We start from the raw sequence: 24,099 nt of genomic DNA, 5'->3' as shown, positions 1-24,099 counted from the left end.
GTTTGTTGTCTTATAATGACACATGAGACCATCAGCTTCGTTTTGGCTCCCAGTTAAGCAAATATTCCCATTCCCTCTGTATTTCTGATTCTGTGTAACTTGCTCTGTCTTGCATATACCCATGAGTACTCTGATACTTTTTGCCATGAATGTGTGCTAATGGGTAGCTAATTAACCCACGTGTATATCTTTGCAATGTGGGACAAAACTGCAACACACAGAGGAAAACCAGGTATCACAGTGAGGATGTACAAACTGCACAGAAAGAACCCAAGATTGGGTTTGCAACTGGGTCTATGGACTTGAGGTGGCAGTGCCAACTACTGCATAACCATTGAAGATAATTAACAAAACAGCCAGGATTAATACCCTTGAATTCAACAAGTCCAATTGATGCTGACAAGCTTGATAGCTAATTATTTTACTCGTATCTGTAGAGTGGGTACATGGACAATGAAGTCTGATTGCAAACGTAAAGGTCAAAATCCTTCAAGTTACCTGCATTTTAAAATCAATTTAGAAGAGGGAGAAGTAATCTGCAATTATTATCACTGAAAAAAATCTTTTCTCACGTTACTGTTATTTCTTTTAATTGTATGAAATGTTAACAGGTTAATGAGTACAAATCCAATTTTATTGTTAACAGAGCACCTTTTTTTTTAAAGGCATTTCTACATTGCTTTTTCAAAATTGGCTGTAGATTTTGACAAATATTAGTTGTAAATTTTGATGCAACCAGTCAAAATGCTGTTCACAATATGTGTGGAAATTTTCTAGAGTCTTTGGTGACTTACCCAATCTTTTCAAATTTCAAATGAAATATGGTTGCCGGCATGCCACCTTCATAATTGCATCAATATGTTGGGCCCAGGATAGATTCTCAGAGATGTTGGCACCTGGGAGCTTGGAGCTATACTCCATTTCCACTGCTGACCCCTTAATGAGATATGGCATGTGTTCTCCCAACTTCCCCTTCCTGAAGTCCACGATCAATTCCTTGGTCTTACTGACATTGTGTGCAGGATTGTTTCAGCACCGCTCAACAAGCTGATCTATCTCACTCCTGTACATCTCCTCGTCGCCATCTGAGACTCTGCCAGTAACAGTAGTTTCATTGATGTGTATGTTAATGGCATTTATGCTGTGCCAAGCCACACTGTTATTAGTGTAGAAAGAATAGAGCAGCGGTTAAGTATGCAGCTTTGAGGTACGCCTGTGTTTATTGTCAATAAGGAGATACTTCCAATCTGCACTGACTGTGGTCACTTTTTGTTTAGATTATGAGGACATTCAGTCCTCGTTTATTGTCATTTAGAAATGCATGCATTAAGAAGTGATCCACTGTTCCCTCAGAGTGATATCTCAAAAAAAACAAGACAATCCAAAGACTAACACTGACAAGACCACATAATTATAACATAGTTATAGCAGTGCAAAGCTATACTGTAATTTGATAAAGAGCAGACCATGGGAACGTTAAAAAAGTCTCAAAGTTCCAATCGACTCCCGATAGTCCCTGATAGCAGGCGGCAGAGGGGAGAAACTCTCTCTGCCATAAACCTCCAGGCACCAACGACTGTCGATGTATTGGAAGCACCTGACCACAGCTGACTCTGGGTCCGTCCGAAAGCTTCGAGCCTCTGACCAGCCCTTCGACACTGAGCACCGAGCACCATCTCTGCAGAGCGCTTTGACCCCTGTCCCGGCCGCTGAGCAACAAGCAAAGCCGAGGATTCGGGACCTTCCCCTCCGAAGACTCTGGATCACACAGTAACAGCGGCAACGAAGAAGGCATTTCAGAAGTTTCTCCAGATGTTCCTCTGTTCTCTGACGTCTGCCTCCATCAAATCAGGATTGTGCACGGCACCCTACTTGACAGATTACAGATATCATTCACCGGAGTGGCCGCGCAAGCTGGTCACACTGCCATCTTCTCCTCCTCCTCTTGATGAGGTCTGGAGGATAGGTAACTAATCCTACAACGCTGTTCTTCTACAGCTTTGCTACAACTCCAGCGTTGGTAGTTGTTCCACTTTAAATCCAGCTTTTATTACTGTTGTGTACCCCAAAAAGAATCTTGAAGATTATTCAGAAGGGAATATAGCTTTCTAAATATGCGTGTTCCATATTTACATAGGTAATACTAATACTTGCTATTAAATATTGTGGAATGGAAATTCTAAAGCAGAATTTCATGATTAGCCTGCTAATAAATATAAATTTTGTTAGCACATATTATTAATTTATGAGATCTGCAGCTAAGCTGGTAAGCAGTACTAGAGCAACCTTCAAGATATTGCTCCAGGAATTTGCTTAGCCTGTAAGAATTTGTTGATTGTAATTCCGGGAGAAAGCAGGTTTTATAGTCCAACACAGTCAGCTTGTAAAAGCAGACACCGCTCATAAAGTCTTAAGTGCCACACTATTTTGCCAGCATTATATAAAACAACCTCCAGGGTGATTATTAGATTACCGTAATAATTATGTATTCCAACTTAGAATATTTCTTATGAGATGAATATAGCTCCTTGATGATCATTTAACTCTAAGAATATGTTAACTTGCATCCTTTTGCTCCCTTTAATCCTATATCTTGCTGTGGAAATGGCTAGCTTGAGAGAAAGGTCGCGGTGCAGTTTACACATTTGTAAAATATTGTAAGGCAATGTTTAATATCCTTGCATAACAATAATGCCTTTGAAGTACCTTTAGCAATTTTCTTTGAAATAGAAGTCTACTTGCAGCCTAAAATTTAAATTAAGGTTATTAAACATTACTGGCATTTTCCACATTAATGTTATATAGCATTAAGAGCTAACATTTTGTGCGGTTCCTTTGGATGGGTTACAGACTTCATTATTAATCTGCTCACTGGTGCTTTGTGCATCACTTTGCTTCAAACTTCCAAGCATGGAGCAAAGCGCATCATTTCAGTGGTGAGAAGTGTGACTACCCTTGACATTCAAATAACATTTGACACAATGTTGCATCCTCCTCAAGGAGGACTGACATGTAGAATAGCACAACAGAAAGGAAGCAACAGCAACAAATCAAGCCTCTTTCGTCCCTCTCACCCAGCCACCTACTCTTGCACACACAGACAGATCTCCAACCCCAGTATAGGCCCCATCTTGGCCCCCAGTGGTCTCGCAGTCTTGCAGGTATCTGGTCTCTGAATTCCAGGCATGCCGATCTGGGGCCTTTGACCTTTGCACCTGAACCTCTGGACTCGCTGTCTTTAACCTTGAATTTTGGGCTTCAGTGTCCAGTATTGACTCCAGGACTTGTACCGACCTTGGACTCAGGGACTCGCTGACCTAGGGGATCACTTACCTTTGTGCCTCCAAAGCAAATTTATTATCAAGTAAGTGTGTCACCGTATACTACCTTGAGATTCATTTTCTTGTAGGCATTTACAGGAAAATGAAATGCTCCTGTACCTCCAGACAATGGTGGTAGTGAGAAGAGAGCAAGAGAGCATAGCCTGGATGGTGAGGTTACTTGATGATTAGTGCCATTTTCTTGTGGCAGCGCTCCTTGTAAATGTGCTCATTGGTGATGGTGGGGGTTGGCTTTGCGTGTGATGGACTGGGCTGTATCCACCACTTTCTGTATACTTTTCCTTCCCTGGCCATTGATGTTTCCATACCACAATCCTCCTGTGAGGTGCAGCTGCAAGTTTCCATTATGATGCAGTAATAAGGGAACTGATTCAGTTTCTAAAATGTATTCCTTTATTTAGAACAATTCTTTTACAGCTTTGTTGGGACCTACCTCCACTGAAATGATTGGTAAAAGAAGATAGTTGGTTTTAGCTACAATTTAGACATGCTGTAGTTGCTTAGTAGAGATGTTTGCCTGCCTTGATGTTGGCATCTTTTATTTTTGTCACCTTTATTTTGTCATTGTGTTGTTGTCTTTGTAGTTCATGTTTAAGGAGACTACATCTATTTTGTCTCTTGCATTCACATTGGAATGCCAAATGTGAAAACTATAGGTGTGAAAACATCAGCTGGTCTATCCAGCTTTCCCAATGAAGTTGTGGCTCCTACTGCAACATTTCAAAAATCCCTTTTATTTAGACACTATGTAGTTTCTTGGAGAAGCAAAAAGTCCAAGGTCAATTAGCGGTACAAAAACTGGAAAATTTCTTTGGTATTTGAATCCAATCCATGAAACTATGTTGACCATGACTTACTTAAATGGTAATCATTTTTTTGCCTGGGTTGAAGATTGCTTTGTATGCAACTGGCAGGAGTTTCCTTGAAGATAAACAATGAATCAGTATATACTGCATTAACCTCAACTTGTGCCATAAGTTTATGCTTGTGATGAGTATAGCATGATGTTGATATGTTGGGTAGTATACCCCTGATCTGCCAACTTAGTTCATTGAGGTGGTTTGTTAACTAGTAGGCCATCTATCTCTTTCATTATTTCAGACGTCAGTCAAATCATCTCCAAACCCATACTTTTGCAAAGCACATTGGTGTATTTATATCAAAATGCTTGAGGAACTCAGCAAGTCAAGCAATATCTATGGAGAGGAATAAGCAATTGAAGTTTCGGGCCGAGACCCTTCATCAGGACTGGAAAGGAAGGGGGAAGAAGCCTAAGGAGGGATTTCTTTAGCCAGAAGGTGGTGAATTTGTGGAATTCTTTGCCACAGGCAGCGATGGGGGCCGTCTTTATGCATATTTAAGGCAGAAGTTGATAGATGGAAGGATACAGGGAGAAGGCAGGAAACGGGCTGAGAGGAAAATTGAATCAGCCATGATGAAATGGAAGAGTAGATTCTATGGGCAAAATGGCCTAATTCTGCTCCTATATCTTATGGTCTTATGGTCTAGACTAGAATATGATGATGGGAGGGGAAGGAATTCAGCCTGGCAGGTGATAGGAGAAACCAGGTGAGGGAGAAGGTGGGTGTGGGAAGGGATGAACTGAGTAGCTGGGAGATGATAGTTGGAAGAGATAAAGGGCTGAAGAAGAAGAAATCTCATAGGTGAGTGTAGTGATGTCAGGTCTCACCAATGTAGAGGAAGTCACATGGGGAACACAATGAATATAGTAGATGGCCCTGACAGGCTCCCAGGTGAAGTAATGCCTCACATGGAAGGGCTGGTTGGACCTCTGAATGGTGATGAGGGAAGTGGTATAGGGACAGTGTAGCTTTTGTCCCACTTGCAGGGATGTGCCAGAGGGGAGATCATTGGGGAGGAATGAGTGAACAAGTGAGGTATGTAGAGAGCAATCCCTGTGAAAATCTGAGCATGGTGGGAAAGATGTGCTTAGTGGTAATATCCTGTTTTAGATGGCAGAAGTTGATATGCTGGATATAGAAGCTCGTGGGCTGGTAGGCAAAGACATGTGAACCCTAACCCTGTTATGGTGGTGGGAAGATTTAGGAGGGAAATGGAGGAGATGAGAGTAAAGGCAGTATTGATGGTAGTGGAAGGGAAACTCCATTCTTTGAAGGAGGACATCTTAGATGTTCTGGATGGATAACCTCATCTTGAGAACAACATCCATGGAGATGAAGGAACTGAGAAAAGGGAATGTCATTTTTACAAGTGAAAGAGTGGAAAAAGGTATAGTCAAGATAGCTGTGAGAATCAGTAGATTTATAAAAGATAACAGTAATTAGTCTGTTTCCACAGATGGAAATAGAGAAAGGGGAGAGAGGTGGAAAAGATGAGCGAAGTAGAGTGCAGGGTGGATGTTGGAGGCAAAATTGATTAAATTGGTGAGCTTGGCATGGGTGCAGAATGAGGCTTCTTTCCCCTTTCCCATCCAGTCCTGATGAAGTGCTTCAACCTGAAACAATGACTGTTCATTCCTCTCCTTAGATGTTGCTTGATCTGTTGAATTCCTCCTGCACTTGTGTGTGTGTTGCCCTGGATTTCCAGCATCTGCAGGATCTCTTGTGTTTAACATTTATATCAATGCAGCTTTTACTATTTACAGCGTGGCTGCATTAGGATTATGCTGAGCTCTTTTAAACGGGAAATTTTTGCAGCTCTGCTAGAATTTTGCAAAGAAAAATTGTTATCAAATGTTGAGGTTTTTGGAACCTTTGACCATTTAGTTGCTCTGCTATTGTAGGTTTCCGTACATCCTTGAGTGTACTCATAGGGTTATAAGTTTGATAGTTACATTGTAAGAATATGCCGAGTTACAAGCTTGAGTGACGTTTAGTTGTTTGAAATACACATTTGATGCAAAGCATTTTCTGTAATTGTATTCAATGAGAAAGTGTGGAGGTGGAGAGTGAATGGTTTATAGAGAGCGTTACCATTACTTGGTTATGTCCAGCTTGGTTAGAATTTAATTTATTGTTTTTATTCCAATTCACCTGCAGGGTCTGCAGATCTTACTTTCACTGCTGTTGGATTTTAAACATGCACTTAGTAATGGCCTACAAGTTTGAAATCCAGCAATAAGACTTGTCCGTTAGCCTCATGCTACATTGATAAAGCTATCATTAATTTTACTTGAATCAGATTTTATTACAGTGTTGCCTACGTGTTTTCTGGTGCTATATAAGGATATCTTTAGCCAATTTACACAGTTGGTAGAACCCCATCTTTAAGGCTGTCTTTGGGTTTTTGTTTGTTTGTTTTAAGCATGTGAATTAGGTTACAGATCATTGGATCTGAATAATGTTTAACAGAATTCTGTGGAATCAGCTAGATTAATAGTCATTAAGAAAAACATTGCCACCTAGGTTTCACTGTTGTGGCAAAGTCATTACTGTGGGACCTTGCTATCCTTACAGTATAAAAAATATACATCATGATTTGAACAGACTACTCCAGAATGCACTGTATAGATCGAATTTGCAGGAAATTTATAATTTCAGTATCACAATTGATCATAAGAAGTTATGGGCATCTTGTAAGTGGGAATAAACATTGACGTTCTGCAGTGTTATGTGCAGTTGTGCCTGTTAAACCATTTTGCTTTCTACTCAGGCATTTGTTCTGTTTCAGTAACAATCACATTTTGTATGGTATCACAGTTCTCAACTCTGAGTAACAGCAGAACTAACAACTTGTAGCATGAAGGGTCTTTGCCAGCTGACATATCATTCCAATCAGATTGATACGATGTAGGCTGTTGGCTCTTCTGTATCATTAAGATGCAGGAGTACAAAGTTTAAGCGTCACTTGCAGGTGAAACTCTTCCCTGCAGTGCTTGCTTATCAGATTATCTGAGCTTGGTAATGGGTGTCCTGGAACAGGAGCTCTTCACTGCCAGTTGGGAGTCAAATGCCGAACCACTTGACCTATCAGGCAACTCTTAATTAATACTTTAAAGCATGTTGTTGAAGGAATCAAACCTTCAGATTAAACAGCCCTTCAATATTTTGTGGTCTATTCATGCACCACATACTTAGAGAATTGTAAACAATATTACAAACCTGGCCACTTCTAAATAACTGATGTAAGCGCTCTGGCTGAGTATAGAATATAGGTTCAACTAATCTGAAGCTTAATTTGGGCAGAATTAACCTACGTGTGGCCTGTGATTAAATTTGATGCAAATGGGGTCTGATGAGTGGTTTATGTTGACACCTAACTGCCTTGAAAGGACACAGCTTGGACATGCAAGAATCTGAGAAGTATAAATATGGACTGGCTTGGAGATTTCTGCAGGGCAGGAAGAATTCCTACATCACACTAATAAAGTTGATCTCTGGTCCAAGGCAGGAGAAAATGATTTCAGTAAAGCCATCCTTGGGAAACTTTGCTGTATATGTAGATCATTGTTAGATGAATTTGATTAAAGCTGCTTGATAAAACTACATTTTGGAAAACATGGCTGCATTATCAATATGGAGCAATAAAGGGAGTATTGGAATATTTGAGTTGGAGGCAGCCCTATGCTGTGTGTTTTCTTCAAGCTTATTAAAATCTAACTTTCATTTTGTAGCATATAAGAGCAGATTATCCATTCTTGGCAGCCTTTTGTCCATAGATGTGCTATGAGACTTCACCTCTTGAGCCATGCACCACAGTGAAGGGTTTTCCTGGTTCTAATAAGCCTTTCTGTTTTGTAATGCATAAAGGGATCTGGTTTTGTGTAGATTCCTGCCCTTTTTTAGTGTGGGGGCCTTGTTAGAATGCACATGAAAGCTCTATATGTCATTCTGAATGTACGTCACTGATGAAAAGGCCAAAGGTTGACTGGTCAGGAAGTTCCTCTTTGTGTGTGGCTAAGATTTAGAACAGTGTGTGGTTCATACTGTTTTAAGCTTTGCACATATTGAAGTTCCCTGAAATCTGTCCATGTTAATTCATTTGAAGACTTGGCATTTTAATTTGTTTTCTGGTAACATTTAACCCTATGTGCACTATGTTCTAAGAAATAGCATATCATTTCCTATTCCTTCATTAATAAACATGCCAAGAAACAATAATGTTGTTAATAGTATAATCCCGATTACCTTTCACATTGAGGCTGTGATGTGCCATGGAACTACAAAATAACCATTTAAAAACTGCATTTCTTACAAATGTATTAGTGTGTGTGTGTGTGTGGGGGGGGGGCGGGTTACACAGTAAAAACCATGATGGCTGAAATTTCTGTGATTTCTGCATTAATTGATGAAGGTTATTCCCCTTCATCTATCCCCAAATATACTCCTGTAATTTTATGTGTATTTGAAGTCCTGCGTGCACATACAGCTTTTTTGCACATTAGCAATGCAGAAAATCATCATTCCCTAGTGTGATTCCCTCCTTCCACAGGGAAGACAAACTGGAAATAACAAAGTTTTGGAAATCCAGTGTTTCAGACTGTGGTATTTAAACCAGCTTACATTTATCTTGGTTCCGTGGTAGCAATTTTTACTGAGTCTCAAAATTATGTGCTCACGTTTTGCTCTGACTTGAGTGTTTTATCAGTTCATTTGCAGAGTTGAGGGAGTGTTGCACTGTTCTGAGATCCTGACTCAAATTCTAAACTAAGACCCACTATGTGGGAGTGGGGGGTGTGGAATAGGGAAAATGATATAAATGCAAACAATTTCAGGGCAATGGAGAATGAACATGAATCTGGACCTGATAACTGGAACCAACGAGATTACCATGTGCCATTGGCTGCCTTCTGTAGCATTCTGAGTCTCGTGTTATTAGATGTCTAGCAGGAATATGAGGGCAAAGCACAGGCACTAGTTTACCTCATGCACTATGTTCTTTACCAAGAAGCATTTTATGTGCTCCATGGCTGGATTGAGAACAGCATTGCCTATGTGATTTCTGGTACCTTAAGCAAACACTATATTATGTTTGTGAAAAATAAAGATACTGCAACATGATTGTCAAAGTTTTAAGTTATTAAATTATCAGAAGAGTCTGGCGGCAATGTTTTCCCAAAGGCAGTAATGAAGATAAAAAGGAAGTCTGGAAAATACCGAATAAAAATGGAATGCAGAAAATTGTTTAAGGTAATTGAAATTCCCTTGGAAGAATTGCTGTTTTTAAAATGCTTATACTATACACTGGACTCTGCCATATCAAGAGTTTCATTGTTACTACAGGACACCTGTTAGTGTGCTAAATGCCACCACAAAAGTAAAGATTTGATTTGTAAGCAAGTGGTTGGTACTTGTATTGCACCACAGTAGGCTGAGCAGCTGGCCCAAAGTAAATTTTTAAAAATCAACTTGCCACTCAACTGGTCCTCAGTTGCACATATTTATTGCTTATTCATTATTATTTCTTTTTGTATGTGCACATCTTGTTGTCCTGTGCACATTGGTTGTTTCTCCGTCCTGTTGTGTGCGGTCTTTCATTGATTCTATTGTCTTTCTTGTATTTACTGTGAATGCACGCAAGAAAATTAATCTTAGGATTGTATGTGGTGACATAAATGTACTGTGATAATAAATTTACTTTGAAGTGTAAGTAAATTCCTGCAGCTCAGTAAATGCTGTACAAAACTACATGCTAATTAAAATCCATATCACTTAAGATTTTTTTCAGATGAAATAGAGCTCTTTGTACACTTTTGTTTCACCCCATCTCTTTACATGTATTCTGTAAACATTTATGTTGAATGTTTATACTGAACTGAGTGCATATCGGCTAGAGCCTGGACCTCCAAGGACATACAGGCATCATCTGTTGACTACAACTTCCACTGAGGTTAGGATGATCATGGTTCTGGGCTGTAGCTACTGTAGGTTGAAAAGTTTCCCATTATTTTTGAAACATGCCAAAGGGGTGTTTATTGGCTATGAAGTACAACATAGCTGCAAGAAAAGAAGTGCGAAGGTTTGACAGAGGTCACTGGGTTGCCTCTGTTGTAAGCCTATTGGTTAGAATCATGCAAACATAAGTGATGATAGGGATAGTGAATTTGAGGATATTCCGCAGACACGAGCATTTGACAGAGTAAAAGACCTTGGCGAGTTTGAACAAAACCATGAATGGTACTGCTGCATAGTGGGTAGCATAACACTTTACAATGCCAGAGATTGGGGTTCAAGTCCGGTTGCTGCCTGTAAGAAGTTTGTACATTCAGCCGTGACCGTGTGGGCATGCTGTGTTGGCATCGGAAACATGGTGACACCTGCAGACTGCTTCTAGCACATCCTCAGACTGTGTTGGTCTTTGAAGCAAAGGACACATTTCACTATATGTTTTGATATTCAATGTGCATGGGATAATTAAAGTGAATCAAACAAAGCTAATCATTCTTTAAAATCAGCTGCAGAGTTGAGTGGAACAGTGGCAGGTGAAATTTAATCCACACAAGTATGGGTCATCTAATACTAGCAGGATATATACAGTGGTGCCAGGGACCTTGGATCTATAGAAGGACCTTGGGATATTCATAGCTCCCTAAAATGGTGACGGATGGATTGGGTAGAGGAGCGGCATTAGGTTTGCTTGCTTTCAAAGATTGGTATTGAGTATAACAGTTTGGATCAGCTTGGAATATTGTATGCCGTTCTGGGCACCACAGTGTAGAAATGATGTGATAGTATATATATATATATATATGTGTGTGTGTGTGTATATATATATATATATGTGTATATGTATGTATGTGTATATGTATATGTATATATATATATATGTATAAAAAAAGTGAAGAAATGTACCGGGAAGTTGCCTGAAATGGTGGAGAGATTGGATTGGCTGAAATAGTTTTTACTGGCTTTAGGAGGCTGACAGGTGACCTTATGGGGGGTTTATAAAATTATTAAAGCCATAGGTAGAGTAGATGGTTCTTTTTCCAAATATAGGAGAGTTTAAAACTAGAGGATACAAGATTAAAGTGAGCGAAGGTATTTGAAGGCGGTGTGAGGGTCAAGTGGGGTGTATGTGGAGCAAGCTGCAGGACATGTGGAGACAGGTACAGTCATAGCATTTAAAAAGCATTTGTTTAGGTGCATGAACAGGAAAGATGGTATAGGTGACATGCAAGAAAATAGGACAAGCATGGTTAAGCATCTTGCTCAGCATGAATGAGTTGGGCCTGTTTCTGGGCTCTGACTCTTAAGAGCCTGCATCAAAGTTCTTGTTGGATTTGAATTAAGAGTAATCCCATTTTTATGAATAATGTCAAGAAAAATCGATTTGTAATTTTTTTTAGAATTGTTTGCAATATATTACAATAAAACTGTTAATCTGGCATGCTCAAGACTTGAGTGCCAAACTGACAGATCTACCAAACTTGTATATTATTGCTATTAATACACCCGATGCGCTCTTTTTTTCACCTTTTTTTTACATTATGTGCAATAGTATAAATTAGGTGGGGCAGTTGAGAGGCCTTTGTATTTAAAGGGAAATGGGACTTCCATATATGCAGTTTGCAAATCGACACCTGTGAGCAAAATGCTGAATAATTGACATTTCCAAACAATGGGATAATGGATTATCAGAGTTTTACAATAAAATGTTTCTTTGGGACTTGAGCTTCTGTTTTTTTAATGCTAAATAACTATTTTCATTTTCTTATGTGGAGCATGCATGCAATGTGCCTTATCCAAGGTGCTATGGATATAGTGCTTTTGTTGGCTACATGATAAGCTTCATAAATGGCTGCAGTTTCTTTTTCTTGCCCTTCTTCTCTCAAAAGCATCCATTGCCAAAGCTTGGTCATTGATACATTAAACATCTTAATATAATTCATTCATGTTGTTGGTGACTTGTTTGTAGGATCATTATAGGATCCCCAAATCTCTCTACATAAACACTAAATGTGTGGAACATATGTACTGCAGACTCAAATGAGTTTATGCAATGAGTACAATATATTTGTAACTTTTTTGTAATGGGTCAAATGACACATCTGATGTACTTCAAAATGCCAGGTTGTGGTCATGTGCTAGGTATATTTTTAAGAAAAAATTCCCTTACTGTTAAGCATGCTTGATTATTTGTCTGAATTTAATGGTTTAATAAAAGCATTAAATACATCTCATTCATGTGGAAAGTTGTGGAGTGCTGTTAACCAAATGTGAAAATTGATAGTAGTCCTCCTAGATGCCTACTGATAATTCAGTAATTCAGTAGACTTGCATGGAAAGTTTTAATAACTAGTTAGCAATTTGGTAGCACTTTCCCAATCACAAATGTCTAACTTGGCAGGCTTACTTTTGAAAAGTTACAAATATATTGTATTCATTGCACAAACTCGTTTGAGTCTGCAGCAAGAGGCAGTGCATGTGTACTATACATTCAGTATTTATGTAGAGAGAGTTGGGGATCCTATCATAATTAATTTGTGTTATAGTGATTGCAGGTCACGGCCCAGAATGATTGAAATGAAATAAATTCCCTATGTACAAAGCAACGTGTTCTACTTTGTTCTGGTGTTTATGGAATGTGATTACAGATTCAGCTATCTTCACACTACTCTGATTCGGCATTGGAGTTGTCAATTGTGGAATGGGTGTTGAATTCTTTCACAAATTTAGCAAATACTCTGTCTTTCAGCCAACTACATTTTCTAATTCCTAATGGTAAAATTGTAAGGCAACAATCTAATAGAAATATAGTAAAATAAGAAAGTTTCTGTACAGATTTTTGATGCTTTTTGATTGTCTACAGTATATAAGCAGTGTGGGGTTTGACACCCAATATCCATAACACATCATCTGCATCACACTCCATTGATTCATTCACTAATGATGTTAGCTTTGCCAAGCCTACAGCAGTAGAAGTGTTTGCCTTTCAGTGAGTTAGGAACATACACAAAATGCTGGAGGAACTCAGCAGACCTAGTGGCATCTATGGAAAAGAGTACAGTCGACGTTTCGGGCCAAGACCCATCATCAGGACTGGAGGAAAAAAAAGATGAGTCAGAGTAAGAAGGTGGGGAGAGGGATGAAGAAACACAAGGTAGTTGGAGAAACTGGGGGGGGGGTGGTGGTGTGAAGTAAAGAGCTGGGAAGTTGGTGAAAGAAATGCAGGGCTGGAAAGGAGAGAATCATCTGATAGGAGAGGACAGAAAGCCATGGAAGAAAGAAAGGAGGGAGCACCAGAGGGAGGTGATAGGCAGGTAAGGAGATAAGGTGAGAGAGGGAAATGGGAATGGTGGGGGGGGGGTGCATTACTGGCAGTTCAAGTTCAAGAAATCAATGTCCATGCCATCAGGTTGTAGGCTACCCAGACGGAGTATGAGGTGTTGCTCCTCCAAACTGTGGCCTCGTTGCGACAACAGAGAAGGCCATGAACTGGCATGTTGAAACAGGAAGTGCAGTTAAAATAGGTGGCCACTGGGAGATTCTGCTTTTTCTGGTGGACAGAGAGTAGGTGCTTGGTAAAGCAGTCTCCCAATCTATGTTGGGTCTCGCTGATCTACAGAAGGCCACACCAGGAGCACCAGATTCAGTAGATGGCCCCAACAGACTGTCGCCTCACCTGGAAGGACTGTTTGGGGCTCTGAATGGTAGTGAAGGAGGAGGTGTAGGAGCAGGTGTAGCACTTGTTCTGTTTTCAAGGATAAGTGCCGGGAGGGAAATGAGTGGGGAGGAATGAATGGACAAAGGTCTCGTGTAGGGAGCAATCCCTGCGGAAAGCAGAAAGTGGGCAGGAGGGAAAGATGTGCTTGGTGGTGGAATCCCGTTGGAGATGGCAGAAGTTAGGGAGAATTTCGTGCTGGATGCGGAGGCTGGTGGGGTGGTATACTTTAATATATGTTCTCCACTAGAACTAATTGAAAGAGCTGATGAAAGCACAGTCATAATTGTTGACAGCTTTCATCATGAGGTCGTTTGTTCCAGGATAGAAATTCCTGTTTATCAAACATGTAAAGAAATATTTATTTAAATTGTTCACAGCTTCTAGTGATATATGGACTCTTAAATACCTATATGAAGTAGATTTTGAAAATAATTATTGTATAAGACAAAATTTCTAACTACTGTATAGATTTAATTTTAATTTGCTTAGTACTATAATATGCTTGATATTTCTGAAATTATGGATTTGGCTGTTCTAAAAGAAGCAAAGTTTATCTCACAGTAAACCAGAGTCTTTGTGCATATTTCTAGACAAAACCTTAATATTAGAAAATGGACTAGAAGTTTAGCTTTAAATTGGTAGTATAGACATTATTTTAAAGAAGTGTACTATATAATACTCTGTTGAGTGCTCATATAAAGCTATCAGCGAAGTAATTTTCTAATACTTGGAAAGTGGATTTGCTTAGTAGAGTTATAACTGGCCAGTGCACAAGTAATGATGCAAGTCTCTGCCATGATTCTTCAAAAGTGGTGTCTTCCTGTGATTAAATCATCTTGTCAGCAAGAGGAGAGCAGCAGGAAAGTCCTCCTTCCTGGCAGCTGGTTAAAACATAATGTTCTCCTGATAACAAGTGATTTTCTTGCAGAGCAGAACAATTTTGTGCATTTGAAATCAGCAGTGCGGTGTTTTGAGAATAAACTGAAACTTGTTTATTTCCTTCAGTGTGCTAACATCAACAGGTCGTAGGATGGTCACGGTAGATAAAGTCTTGATAATGTATATCCTTAGTCCCAAAATCTTGGCTGCGTGCGCAAAGGCAAACCTTTAACAAAAAACAAAACCTGTGCCTGAAACTGTCAAAAGTAGAATGAACTCCCTTGTGGTAGGTTGTGCAATGGTCCATTAGCCTGGTTTCTACTGCACGTGTGGTCTGTAATGCTTATGGGTGAATGAATTATCAGGAAATAGAAATCCATTTGTCTTCCAATTTGAGATTGCTAACTAATCAAAGTGAAATTGGAACTTGTTTCGGAAAACCATTTAGCACAAAAACAGTTTGATTTTTGCACCTATAATCTGTTCCATTAGGAATAAACAGAATATAAATTTAGAATAAGTTTATTAGATTTAAAACAAGAGAAAATCTGCAGATGCTGGAATTCCAAGCAACACACACACAATGCTGCCTGGCCTGCTGAGTTCCTCTAGCAACTTGCATGCGTTGCTTGTTAAATTTTAATACTGGTTAATTCTGTTTTAAATATTCAGTTGTAGAAATTCATGAAAATATTTTGAGTATATTTTCAGCTGCAGAGAACAATCAATATTACAATAAAGTTAAATATGATAGAGTTAGTTCCGGACGTTATATTTCAGTGTTTCTACATACCCATTCTTGTAGTGGTATACAATGCCACCTATGGTTCATTTTAGGGACTGTTACTTGACAGATTGGATAAAATTTTCTAGTTATTCATGTGTTAATTAAATGTTTTGACTATAAAATAAAACATTTCATCATGCTTTCATTTGTGTGCATTTCATATGTGCTTTTCACCTTATTCATTTATGATCCTGATGGTTTTTTTTTAAAGATATTAGTTTGAGCAGTTTTGGCCTAGTACCTTAATGTTTTGACGTTTGGATCAATGTGCTCAACTCAGTAATGAGTGCTAACTTAGACAAGTGTCAAGAAAGTTGTTCCAATGTGGCACACAGCATTTTATGGATAGACTAATTATTTTGTAAAGAAATGTGAAAGGAAAGCATACTCTCTAGTGTGCATATTGATTTGGGTTTGCAAAAAGATAATTCTCCCAAACTGTTTAGAAAGAAAAGTCAGTGTTGAAATTTTAAAGGAATGATTTCTGTGGGGTCAGTTATGGCAATTCGAACGTTAAAACCTCACCCACATTGAATATTGCTGCAGACAAAGAAAGTTAAATTGAGTGTAAAGTCACTGAAGTTATTTCAGCATTATCTGAATCTGTTTAATTTGGCAGCTAACAATATGCCTGCTAAGTATTGCTCATTTTGGAAATAATTTTCATTTTTGAGCAAGGAACTCATTTTTGAGTTTTTGAGTGTGGAATAATGGGTTATTTTTGGATTTCTGTACTTTTAGCTCAAAACATTGTGATTAAGGAAGCGAACGATGATAGAGACCGTCCAAAATTGGAGAAAAATATTGTAGAACAACCTCAGATAAAGGTCCCAATAGAGCCACAAGAAGATAGGAACAACAAAGGCGAGGAAGTCCAGCTGGATCGCCCTGATCAAGGTACTGCAAGGTGTTCCTTTGTGGAAATGCATTTTGGATGCAAGATGATGATTTTAGTTGCGAGCTGATAGCTTAGGTCTGACCTCTGCCGTCATTATTCTGCTCTTATTCCAAACATTGTGCAAAAATTTTATTTCCTTGCATCAAGGAGGAAAAGTGGAGGGGTGTTATTTCTATGCCTTTTTTTGGAAGGCAGCTTCTGTTCTCATTCTGTAGTGCACAGGTTAACCCTTGGAAATTTGCAAAAAGAGGCTTATCTTCTTTCCAGATTTCCTCCTCAGTGCAGGGAGGAGGAAACTTCAGAAGCTCTGGAATGATTGCAATATTGCATCCATCCCACAGTTGTTTTGGAAATTAGACTAGCTTTAAGGTATTGCTTCAGGAAAACAGCTTGTAATCTACTAAAAGAGAATGCCTCGAATATAATGGTTTAATGTTCATACAGAATCAGAAATGAACCTTTTCAGGAGGGAAAGCCTTTTATTTGCCCTTGCTAACCCAATAAATAGTAGCAGGAACTGGAGTTTATTATCATTAACCAGATCAAAAATAAGTAAAACAAAAATCCATCTGCAAACCAAGATCAAACAAGTATGGTTGTTACATAGAAAGTATTGTCTGCAGTTTTAAAATCTGAAGCATACTATTTTCTCTTCGAATGTGAAATACAACCAAAAATTTGGGAGATATTAGTTTTACCCATCCGCTATCTGACTTTTAATTTAGAACATAGAACATCAGAGCACAGTATAGGCCCTTCAGCCCACAAGCAATAGACTTGATCAGTTGATTTTGTGAATTGATCTGCTCAAGATAGACAACTGTGCTGGGAAGGTTTAATCTGAGCTCTCTGATAAATATTTCGTCGTTGAAAAGTAGCTAGATCGCTTCCTTTCAAGTCAACTAAATAAATGGCTTCTTTTGAAAAATAAACTGCAGTCATGTTGGTTATGATAGGAAGCAGAAATGATGAAACATACTGAAAACACTTCAGTCTTGAATATAGTGTTGTAAAGCAATTGTTGTTGGATGAGTAGAATATAGTGAAAGGAAGCGGGAAATATTGGAATACGATCCAAAATGTTTTTTTAATTTAAAATAACAGCTATTTATATAAAAAAAAGAAAAATTACCAGGGGATATTGTATAGTTCTGAAAAATGTGCAGCTTTTTAACTTCTTCTTTGCAGGTGTTGCTCATCCTGTTGGAGAGGCTCATCGACACGAACCACCTAATCCACACGATGAGGTTATTGTTGATGAAGGTATGGATGGTGATGAATCGAACGAAAAGAAACTACCTATGATAAAAGCTGAGCAGGCAAATGATGTAAAGGAAGGTGCCAAAATAAATTCTAAAGAAAAGGAGATAAAAGAATCAAAAGAAGAAGGAAAGATTAATCCTGGAGGAAAAGAACAAGGTGAAAAAATTGGAAATGATATCAATAATCCCGGAGATGCACCAGAAGTTAAATCAGATCAGAAGGAGCAGCCAGCCAAGGTGGAAGTGGAAATGAATGTGAAAGGTGCAGTGCCACAAGCAGGTGTAGAAAAACACCCACAAAAGATGGACAATCATGGCCAAGTTCCTGGAAACGATGATTCAGTGATTCATAATCAAGGAGGAATGGTAGAAAACATGAACAACCAAGAATTTAAAAATGGTAAGATGCAACTGGTCAGATCCAATGTAAATTTGTCAGGTTACTGCATTAATTCCTGTGGACAATATACACAGCGCAAAGGTAGAGATGGACTACACATCAAGTTCATTGGTAGAGGCATTAATTAGGTGTTCTGTTTTGTCTGGAATGTTCCTGAACAATTTTTTTTTCCTTATGTTTGCAACCAGCATGGAAGTATAGAGCTTGCCATCACACTTCCAAGCCATATAGATTTGTTGGAAAAGATGTTGAGTAGACTTGGGAGAGTCAAATGGTGAACTATTCATCCCAAAGAGTGTAATATCTGCTCAGTAGCTTTAGCTATGTTATTGATATGGCTTGTCTAATTGAGTTGGCTTCTGATTACCAGTGACCTTCCACTCCTCTCACCCTATCCACCCACTCATCCCAAATTCCAGATGTCATTGTAGGAAATTGGCACAGTTTTGCTATTTCCACCTCCTTTCCCTCACATTTACTTGCCAATTTATGAAAAGCTAGGAGAGACTGAGTAATGTAAAAAAAGAATTGCAGCAGTCTATCTGCTGGACTTCAGTTTTCCTGTTTGGACGGTTCAAATGAATTAATCCATTCATTTAATTGTTTCCTGCAGAAATTGGACATTTCCTCAATGACTGCTGATGCTTATTTTGGCCAAAACTATTTTAGTATCATTTGGCGTGTTAGCAAAAATGGTTTTGCATTTTAATTTGCTGACTTAAATTTCTTCAATGCAGCTAACATCAGCAGAACTGCACCTTTTAAGCCTGATTAATCTCCCTGTGGTCAGGGCAGAAACAAGTGAAGTTGGGGATAATAATACAGTTTAACCAGCACCTATACTGATAATCTGTTAATAGGTGTCACAGCAATGTCTTTGCTGTTTTAATGGAGCAAGGCCTTCTTGCTTTTCTTCAGGATATTTGTGCATTACTTGTATATTTTGAGCCTGTTATCTGTTGTGGTCATCGTCAATCTATAAGTTTTACTAGTACTTCAGTAATTTTTTGGTCAGACAGAACAGAAACCTTCTGTATTTCCATTTTCTCCCCATTGTAACTTTAAATATTGTATTTCAGCAAAAAGCTTTCCTGTTTTTATAGGTAGAGTAATACCTACCTTTACTCTTTGTGAATACGCTGCAGGAGAGCCACCAATATTTATTGAATGGCTATCTACTGACAACAAACTAGAACTGCAGGTTAATCAAAATAAACTAGAAAAATGTACTTTTTGGGTTTACTCAGAATTTCACTGAGTTTATGAAGGCCGTTGAAGCCCTCTAGTGTCGCTATTGCATTGTTACAATTACCAACACAGCAAATAATAGAAAAAACTCTATGGTTTTATGGAAATGACAAAATTTCCTTGTTTAAATACCAGAAAGTATGTGACTATGAATGAATTTTAAAGCCCTAAATTTGCGGGTGGTTCCGTCCTCACCTTTGTGAATTGAATTTTTCATGAATCTAGCAAGGAGCATAAATTGCACTGGGGAAACCATAGATTCAACCCTTGCCAAATTATACTTGGCACAGGGACAGCAGTGCCTCTCACTTCAAAAGAGAGGAGCAGCGGAGAGTGTTATTGGGTAATATTTTTTTTGAACATGTTGAGGTTAGTTAAGTGTTTTGATTGTTTTCATGTTTTTGTACATTTAAGTGTTTTAACTTCACTTTATATTTGTAAGTTTTGATTGTTAAATGTTTAAGTGCTTCGGAATATCAGAAAGGTTTCTAAATGTACCAAGTCTTCATGTTTTTCAGCCAGGTACTTGAGTAAACTCGGTGTAGCCATTTGTCAAGGTTGTTTTTCCAACAAATTAAAGGGCTTTAGGTCCCTATTCTCTGTTCAGTAGTATTTTGCATACAAAGACAGGAAATGCTGGAAAATCTGGTTGTTGGTCAGACAAAGGGTCATAGACCTGAGATGTTGACCATGTCTCTTTCCAGAGATGATGTCTGATTGCTGTTCTTAATTTAGCATCTTGCACACACAATGCTGTGTTCATTACATTGGTGAAGGGTGTTTTGGCTGAGGTGGAGAGCACTACTACATTATCAAAGGTAACTAGGTTAATTGTGTATGTCCATAGCAAATATAGATAACTGGCTGTTAGGAAATTCTGTACATTTTGTAATTAATGTTCTAGTATAATACATGCAGTACTTTATCTGGCATTTGGAGTAATTGAATATATATTTTTCTATTTTCTCTCCACACCTCTCACCCTACCACTCCCCATAAAGACAACAAGAAAGATCTGCCATCTTTGGAAAAAGTTGTTGCAGCTGGAGAGCCACAGCTACGCATCAGAGATGAGAGAGATGGTGAAAATGCAGTTGCCGAAGTAAAGCCAGATGGAGAAATAGCAGAGGGTGAGTGGTGGCAAGACGTGTTCTGATCTATAAAGCTGACTGAAGGTGTTTGGTTCAAAGCAAATACAATTGTAAGCAATTCATTTGTCCTTTCTATATTATTCTGTTGTCCTTGGCCTTTATTACTATCTCCTCTTCCCTTTCAGACTTCCTATTCACCAATTGCTTTTTAACTTTTTTAGAATTAATTATAGAACATTATTGTTCCATGTCTCCCAGAGCATCATAGATTGCTTAAGTTGAAAAACTTAATTGCAAAAGTTGTTGTGATTGCTTAAAAATGTTGGTCTCTAACGATTTTACTTGCCCAGTAAACAGAATGCATGATAATCAATAGCTTACTCCTATTATGATTCATAACTTCACTGTTCAGATTCAAAAGTAAAACTGGAAAGCTCTGTGGTCTGAAAGTTGCGCTCAGCAGAATTTACATATTTAATTAAATTATTTTATGCATTATGTCATTTATCTCTCCAGTTTTAGTTCCCCTCCTGAACATCCAGTTTAAAATATTGAAAACTAGTCTTTTCCTTGTGGATGAACAGCTATAGTTTGTACATCATGAAAATGGGGAATTATAAATAGCCCCACTTCTACCACTCAGAAATTTTGAAGTCTGTATTGCTATATTTATAAACTTTGAGTTAAATTTGGGTTGTTACATTGATATGTTGGTGCTTCTTCATTAAACCTCAAACACTTTTGAAGAAAAAAACATAAGTGCCTTTTTAGCAACCTGTAAAAGAAGGTTACTTGGAAATAAGATGGAAATTTTTGTATTTCATACAGTATTTGGAGTTTTGGTCAAATCCTGTCTGGAGTACCACATTCATTTTAAGCACTATCTGTCAGGAAAACATCGGTGTGCATTTGGCACCAGAAGCTGATAATGATATTGGATCTTAGAGGTTAATTATCAAGATAAATTACGTAACCTTCTCTGGAGTGTAAGGTCATTGAGTGAACTGATAAAGGTACTTAAAATGTGAAAAGGAGTGGATGTAGTAGACACAAGGAAATAATTTCTTCTGGAGATGAGGTTGGGTGGGGAGAAGCTGAGGACATGGAGCCATGAACTGGGAGCTAGGCCATGTATGCTACGTTACTAATAGGTTACGTAGAATGAAATTCAGGGCATTTTTCTACACATACTTGTAGTAAAAAGAATTCCAGGATTGTCCTCCAGGAAAGAATATAAATGATAAAGTGATTGGAGTTGGTAATATCTTTTGTTTGGTTAAAAATCATGGAAAGATGATCAAGTGAGGCTTACCTGATAATCAGTTATGCTCGGATTGAATGACTGACTTGAAAGAGATAATTTCTTTAAAATGAATCCGTAGATTGTAATTGTGTTGGTCTATACACTCAGATCAATGTAGCTTCACGAAAAAATATTAAGTTTATTTTTCTTTTTTTTTCTGGTACAGGTGAAGGTAAACACATGGACCATGTAGCTTTACTGAATGTGATTAAAGAGCAGCAGGAACAGCAGAAGCGACTGTTGGACCAACAGGAGAAACTACTGGCTGTCATTCAGGAACAGCACAAGGAGATCCACCAGCAAAAAAATGATGAGGAGGACAAAGGACTGCAAGGTAAGGGGTAGAGCCATTTATAGCGAAGAGAATGAAATTAAGCAGTGCTTTTAATGTGGGTGACAGCTCTTCAAGAGGTAGATTCATAATTCTTGCTTGGCAGTTGAAAACAGAACAAGCTTCCAAAACGATAAATGCAATTAGAACAAGTGCAAATAAAATTACTTATAAACCTTTAGAAATTAATGAAACCTTCAAAAGTTTCTATTCTGAATTATATCAATCAGAACCACAAAAGGATATTAATGGGATAGAAAGGTTTTTACCACAAGTAACTCTTCCAAAATTGAATTCGGAAGAACAGAAGGGATTAGATATGCCTTTTACATTAAAAGAGGTTGAAGAAGCTTTAGAATCACTCCAAAGTAATAAATCTCCAGGAGAAGATGGTTTTTCACCTGAATTTTATAAAAAGTTTAAAGACTTATTATGTCTTCCCTTTATGGAGTTAATATGTCAAGCAGAAAAAATACATAAACTTCCAGAATCTTTTTCAACAGCGATTGTAATAGTATTGCCGAAAAAAGACAGAGATCCTTTAAAACCAGCATCATACAGGCCTATTTCTTTGTTGAACACGGATTATAAAATAATAGCAAAAATTTTATCGAATAGATTATATAAATATTTACCAAAATTAATACATATGGATCAAACAGGTTTTATTAAAAATAGACAAAAGGTAACTTGGCTACTCAGTATAATTCATTTGGCACAAAAAAAGGGACGAGAAGAGTATAGTAGTGGCCTTGGATGCAAAAAAAGCATTTGATAGATTGGAATGGGATTTTTTATTTAAAGTATTAGAAAAATATGGGTTAAACTGGATTAAAACTTTAATACTAACCCTAATGCTAAAGTAGTGACAAATACTCAAATTTCAACACCATTCCAGTTAAAAAGGTCAACTAGACAAGGTTGTCCATTATCACCTGCTTTATTTGTACTGGCGATAGAGCCATTAGCAGAACTAATTAGAATTGATCCAGATATTATGGGTTTTAGAGTTAATCAGGAGGAATATAAAATTAATCTTTTTGCTGATGATGTTTTGATTTACTTAACGAACCCACAGCATTCGTTACATAAATTATCTTCTAGATTGGATGAATATGGGGAAGTATCAGGGTATAAAATAAATTGGGATAAAAGTGAAATTTTACCTCTTTCTAAAGGAGACTATAGCCAATGTTGATTAGCAACCCAATTTAGATGGCCGGTAAATGGTATAAAGTATTTAGGTATAAGACTTGATACGGATGTAAAGAATTTATATAAATTTAATTATTTACCACTATTGAAAAAAATTCAAGAAGATCTTGACAAATGGATGATACTACCAATAACATTAGTGGGTAGAGTCAATGTTGTAAAAATGAATATATTTCCTAGATTACAGTATTTGTTTCAAACATTACCAATACAATTACCACAGAAATTTTTTCAAGAGTTAAATAAATGTGTGAGAAAATTTTTTTGGAAAGCTAAGATGTCAAGAATATCATTGGAAAAATTGTCATGTAAATTTGAGTTAGGGTTACAACTTCCAAACTTTAAGAATTATTATAAAGCAAATCAACTTAGATTTATTGCATCTTTCTTTGATGATCGAAAACTGGCATGGATTAGAATAGAATTAGATAAGATAGGAGAAAATATACCTGAAGATTTTATATATAAATGGGAATCTAAATGGATATGGGAAAAGAAAGAATCTCCTATATTAAAACATTTGATTGATCTATGGAATAAGGTAAATGCTGATAATGAAATAAAGAAATCTTTATTAGCAAGGAGACCTTTGTTCTAAAACAGACTTATTCCTTTTACAATGGATAATCAACTTTTATATAATTGGTACCAAAAAGGGATTAGATCTGTAGGAGACTGTTATGAACGAGGTATATTGATGTTATTTGAACAACTAAAGAATAAATATAAAATATCAAATAACACTTTCTTTTGTTACCTT

At 37.7% G+C, this 24,099-nt stretch overlaps 1 protein-coding gene across 2 annotated transcripts in view; it reads left to right on the top strand.

The window, feature by feature from the left end:
- slc38a10 (solute carrier family 38 member 10) overlaps positions 1-24,099 on the top strand; it is a 122,280-nt gene that overhangs the window by 92,056 nt on the left and 6,125 nt on the right. For both annotated transcript variants that reach the window (XM_072242045.1, XM_072242044.1), the window contains exons 12-15: positions 16,333-16,488; positions 17,678-18,151; positions 20,401-20,529; positions 21,960-22,127. In XM_072242045.1, coding sequence (XP_072098146.1) covers positions 16,333-16,488; positions 17,678-18,151; positions 20,401-20,529; positions 21,960-22,127 — 927 coding nt within the window. The remainder of the gene's footprint in view (positions 1-16,332; positions 16,489-17,677; positions 18,152-20,400; positions 20,530-21,959; positions 22,128-24,099) is intronic.

Source organism: Mobula birostris, chromosome 24 (genome assembly GCF_030028105.1).
Source record: "Mobula birostris isolate sMobBir1 chromosome 24, sMobBir1.hap1, whole genome shotgun sequence".
NCBI classification, from domain to species: Eukaryota; Metazoa; Chordata; class Chondrichthyes; order Myliobatiformes; family Myliobatidae; genus Mobula; species Mobula birostris.
Note: the sequence above shows the minus strand (reverse complement) of the source record. Positions and strands in the feature narration are given on the sequence as shown.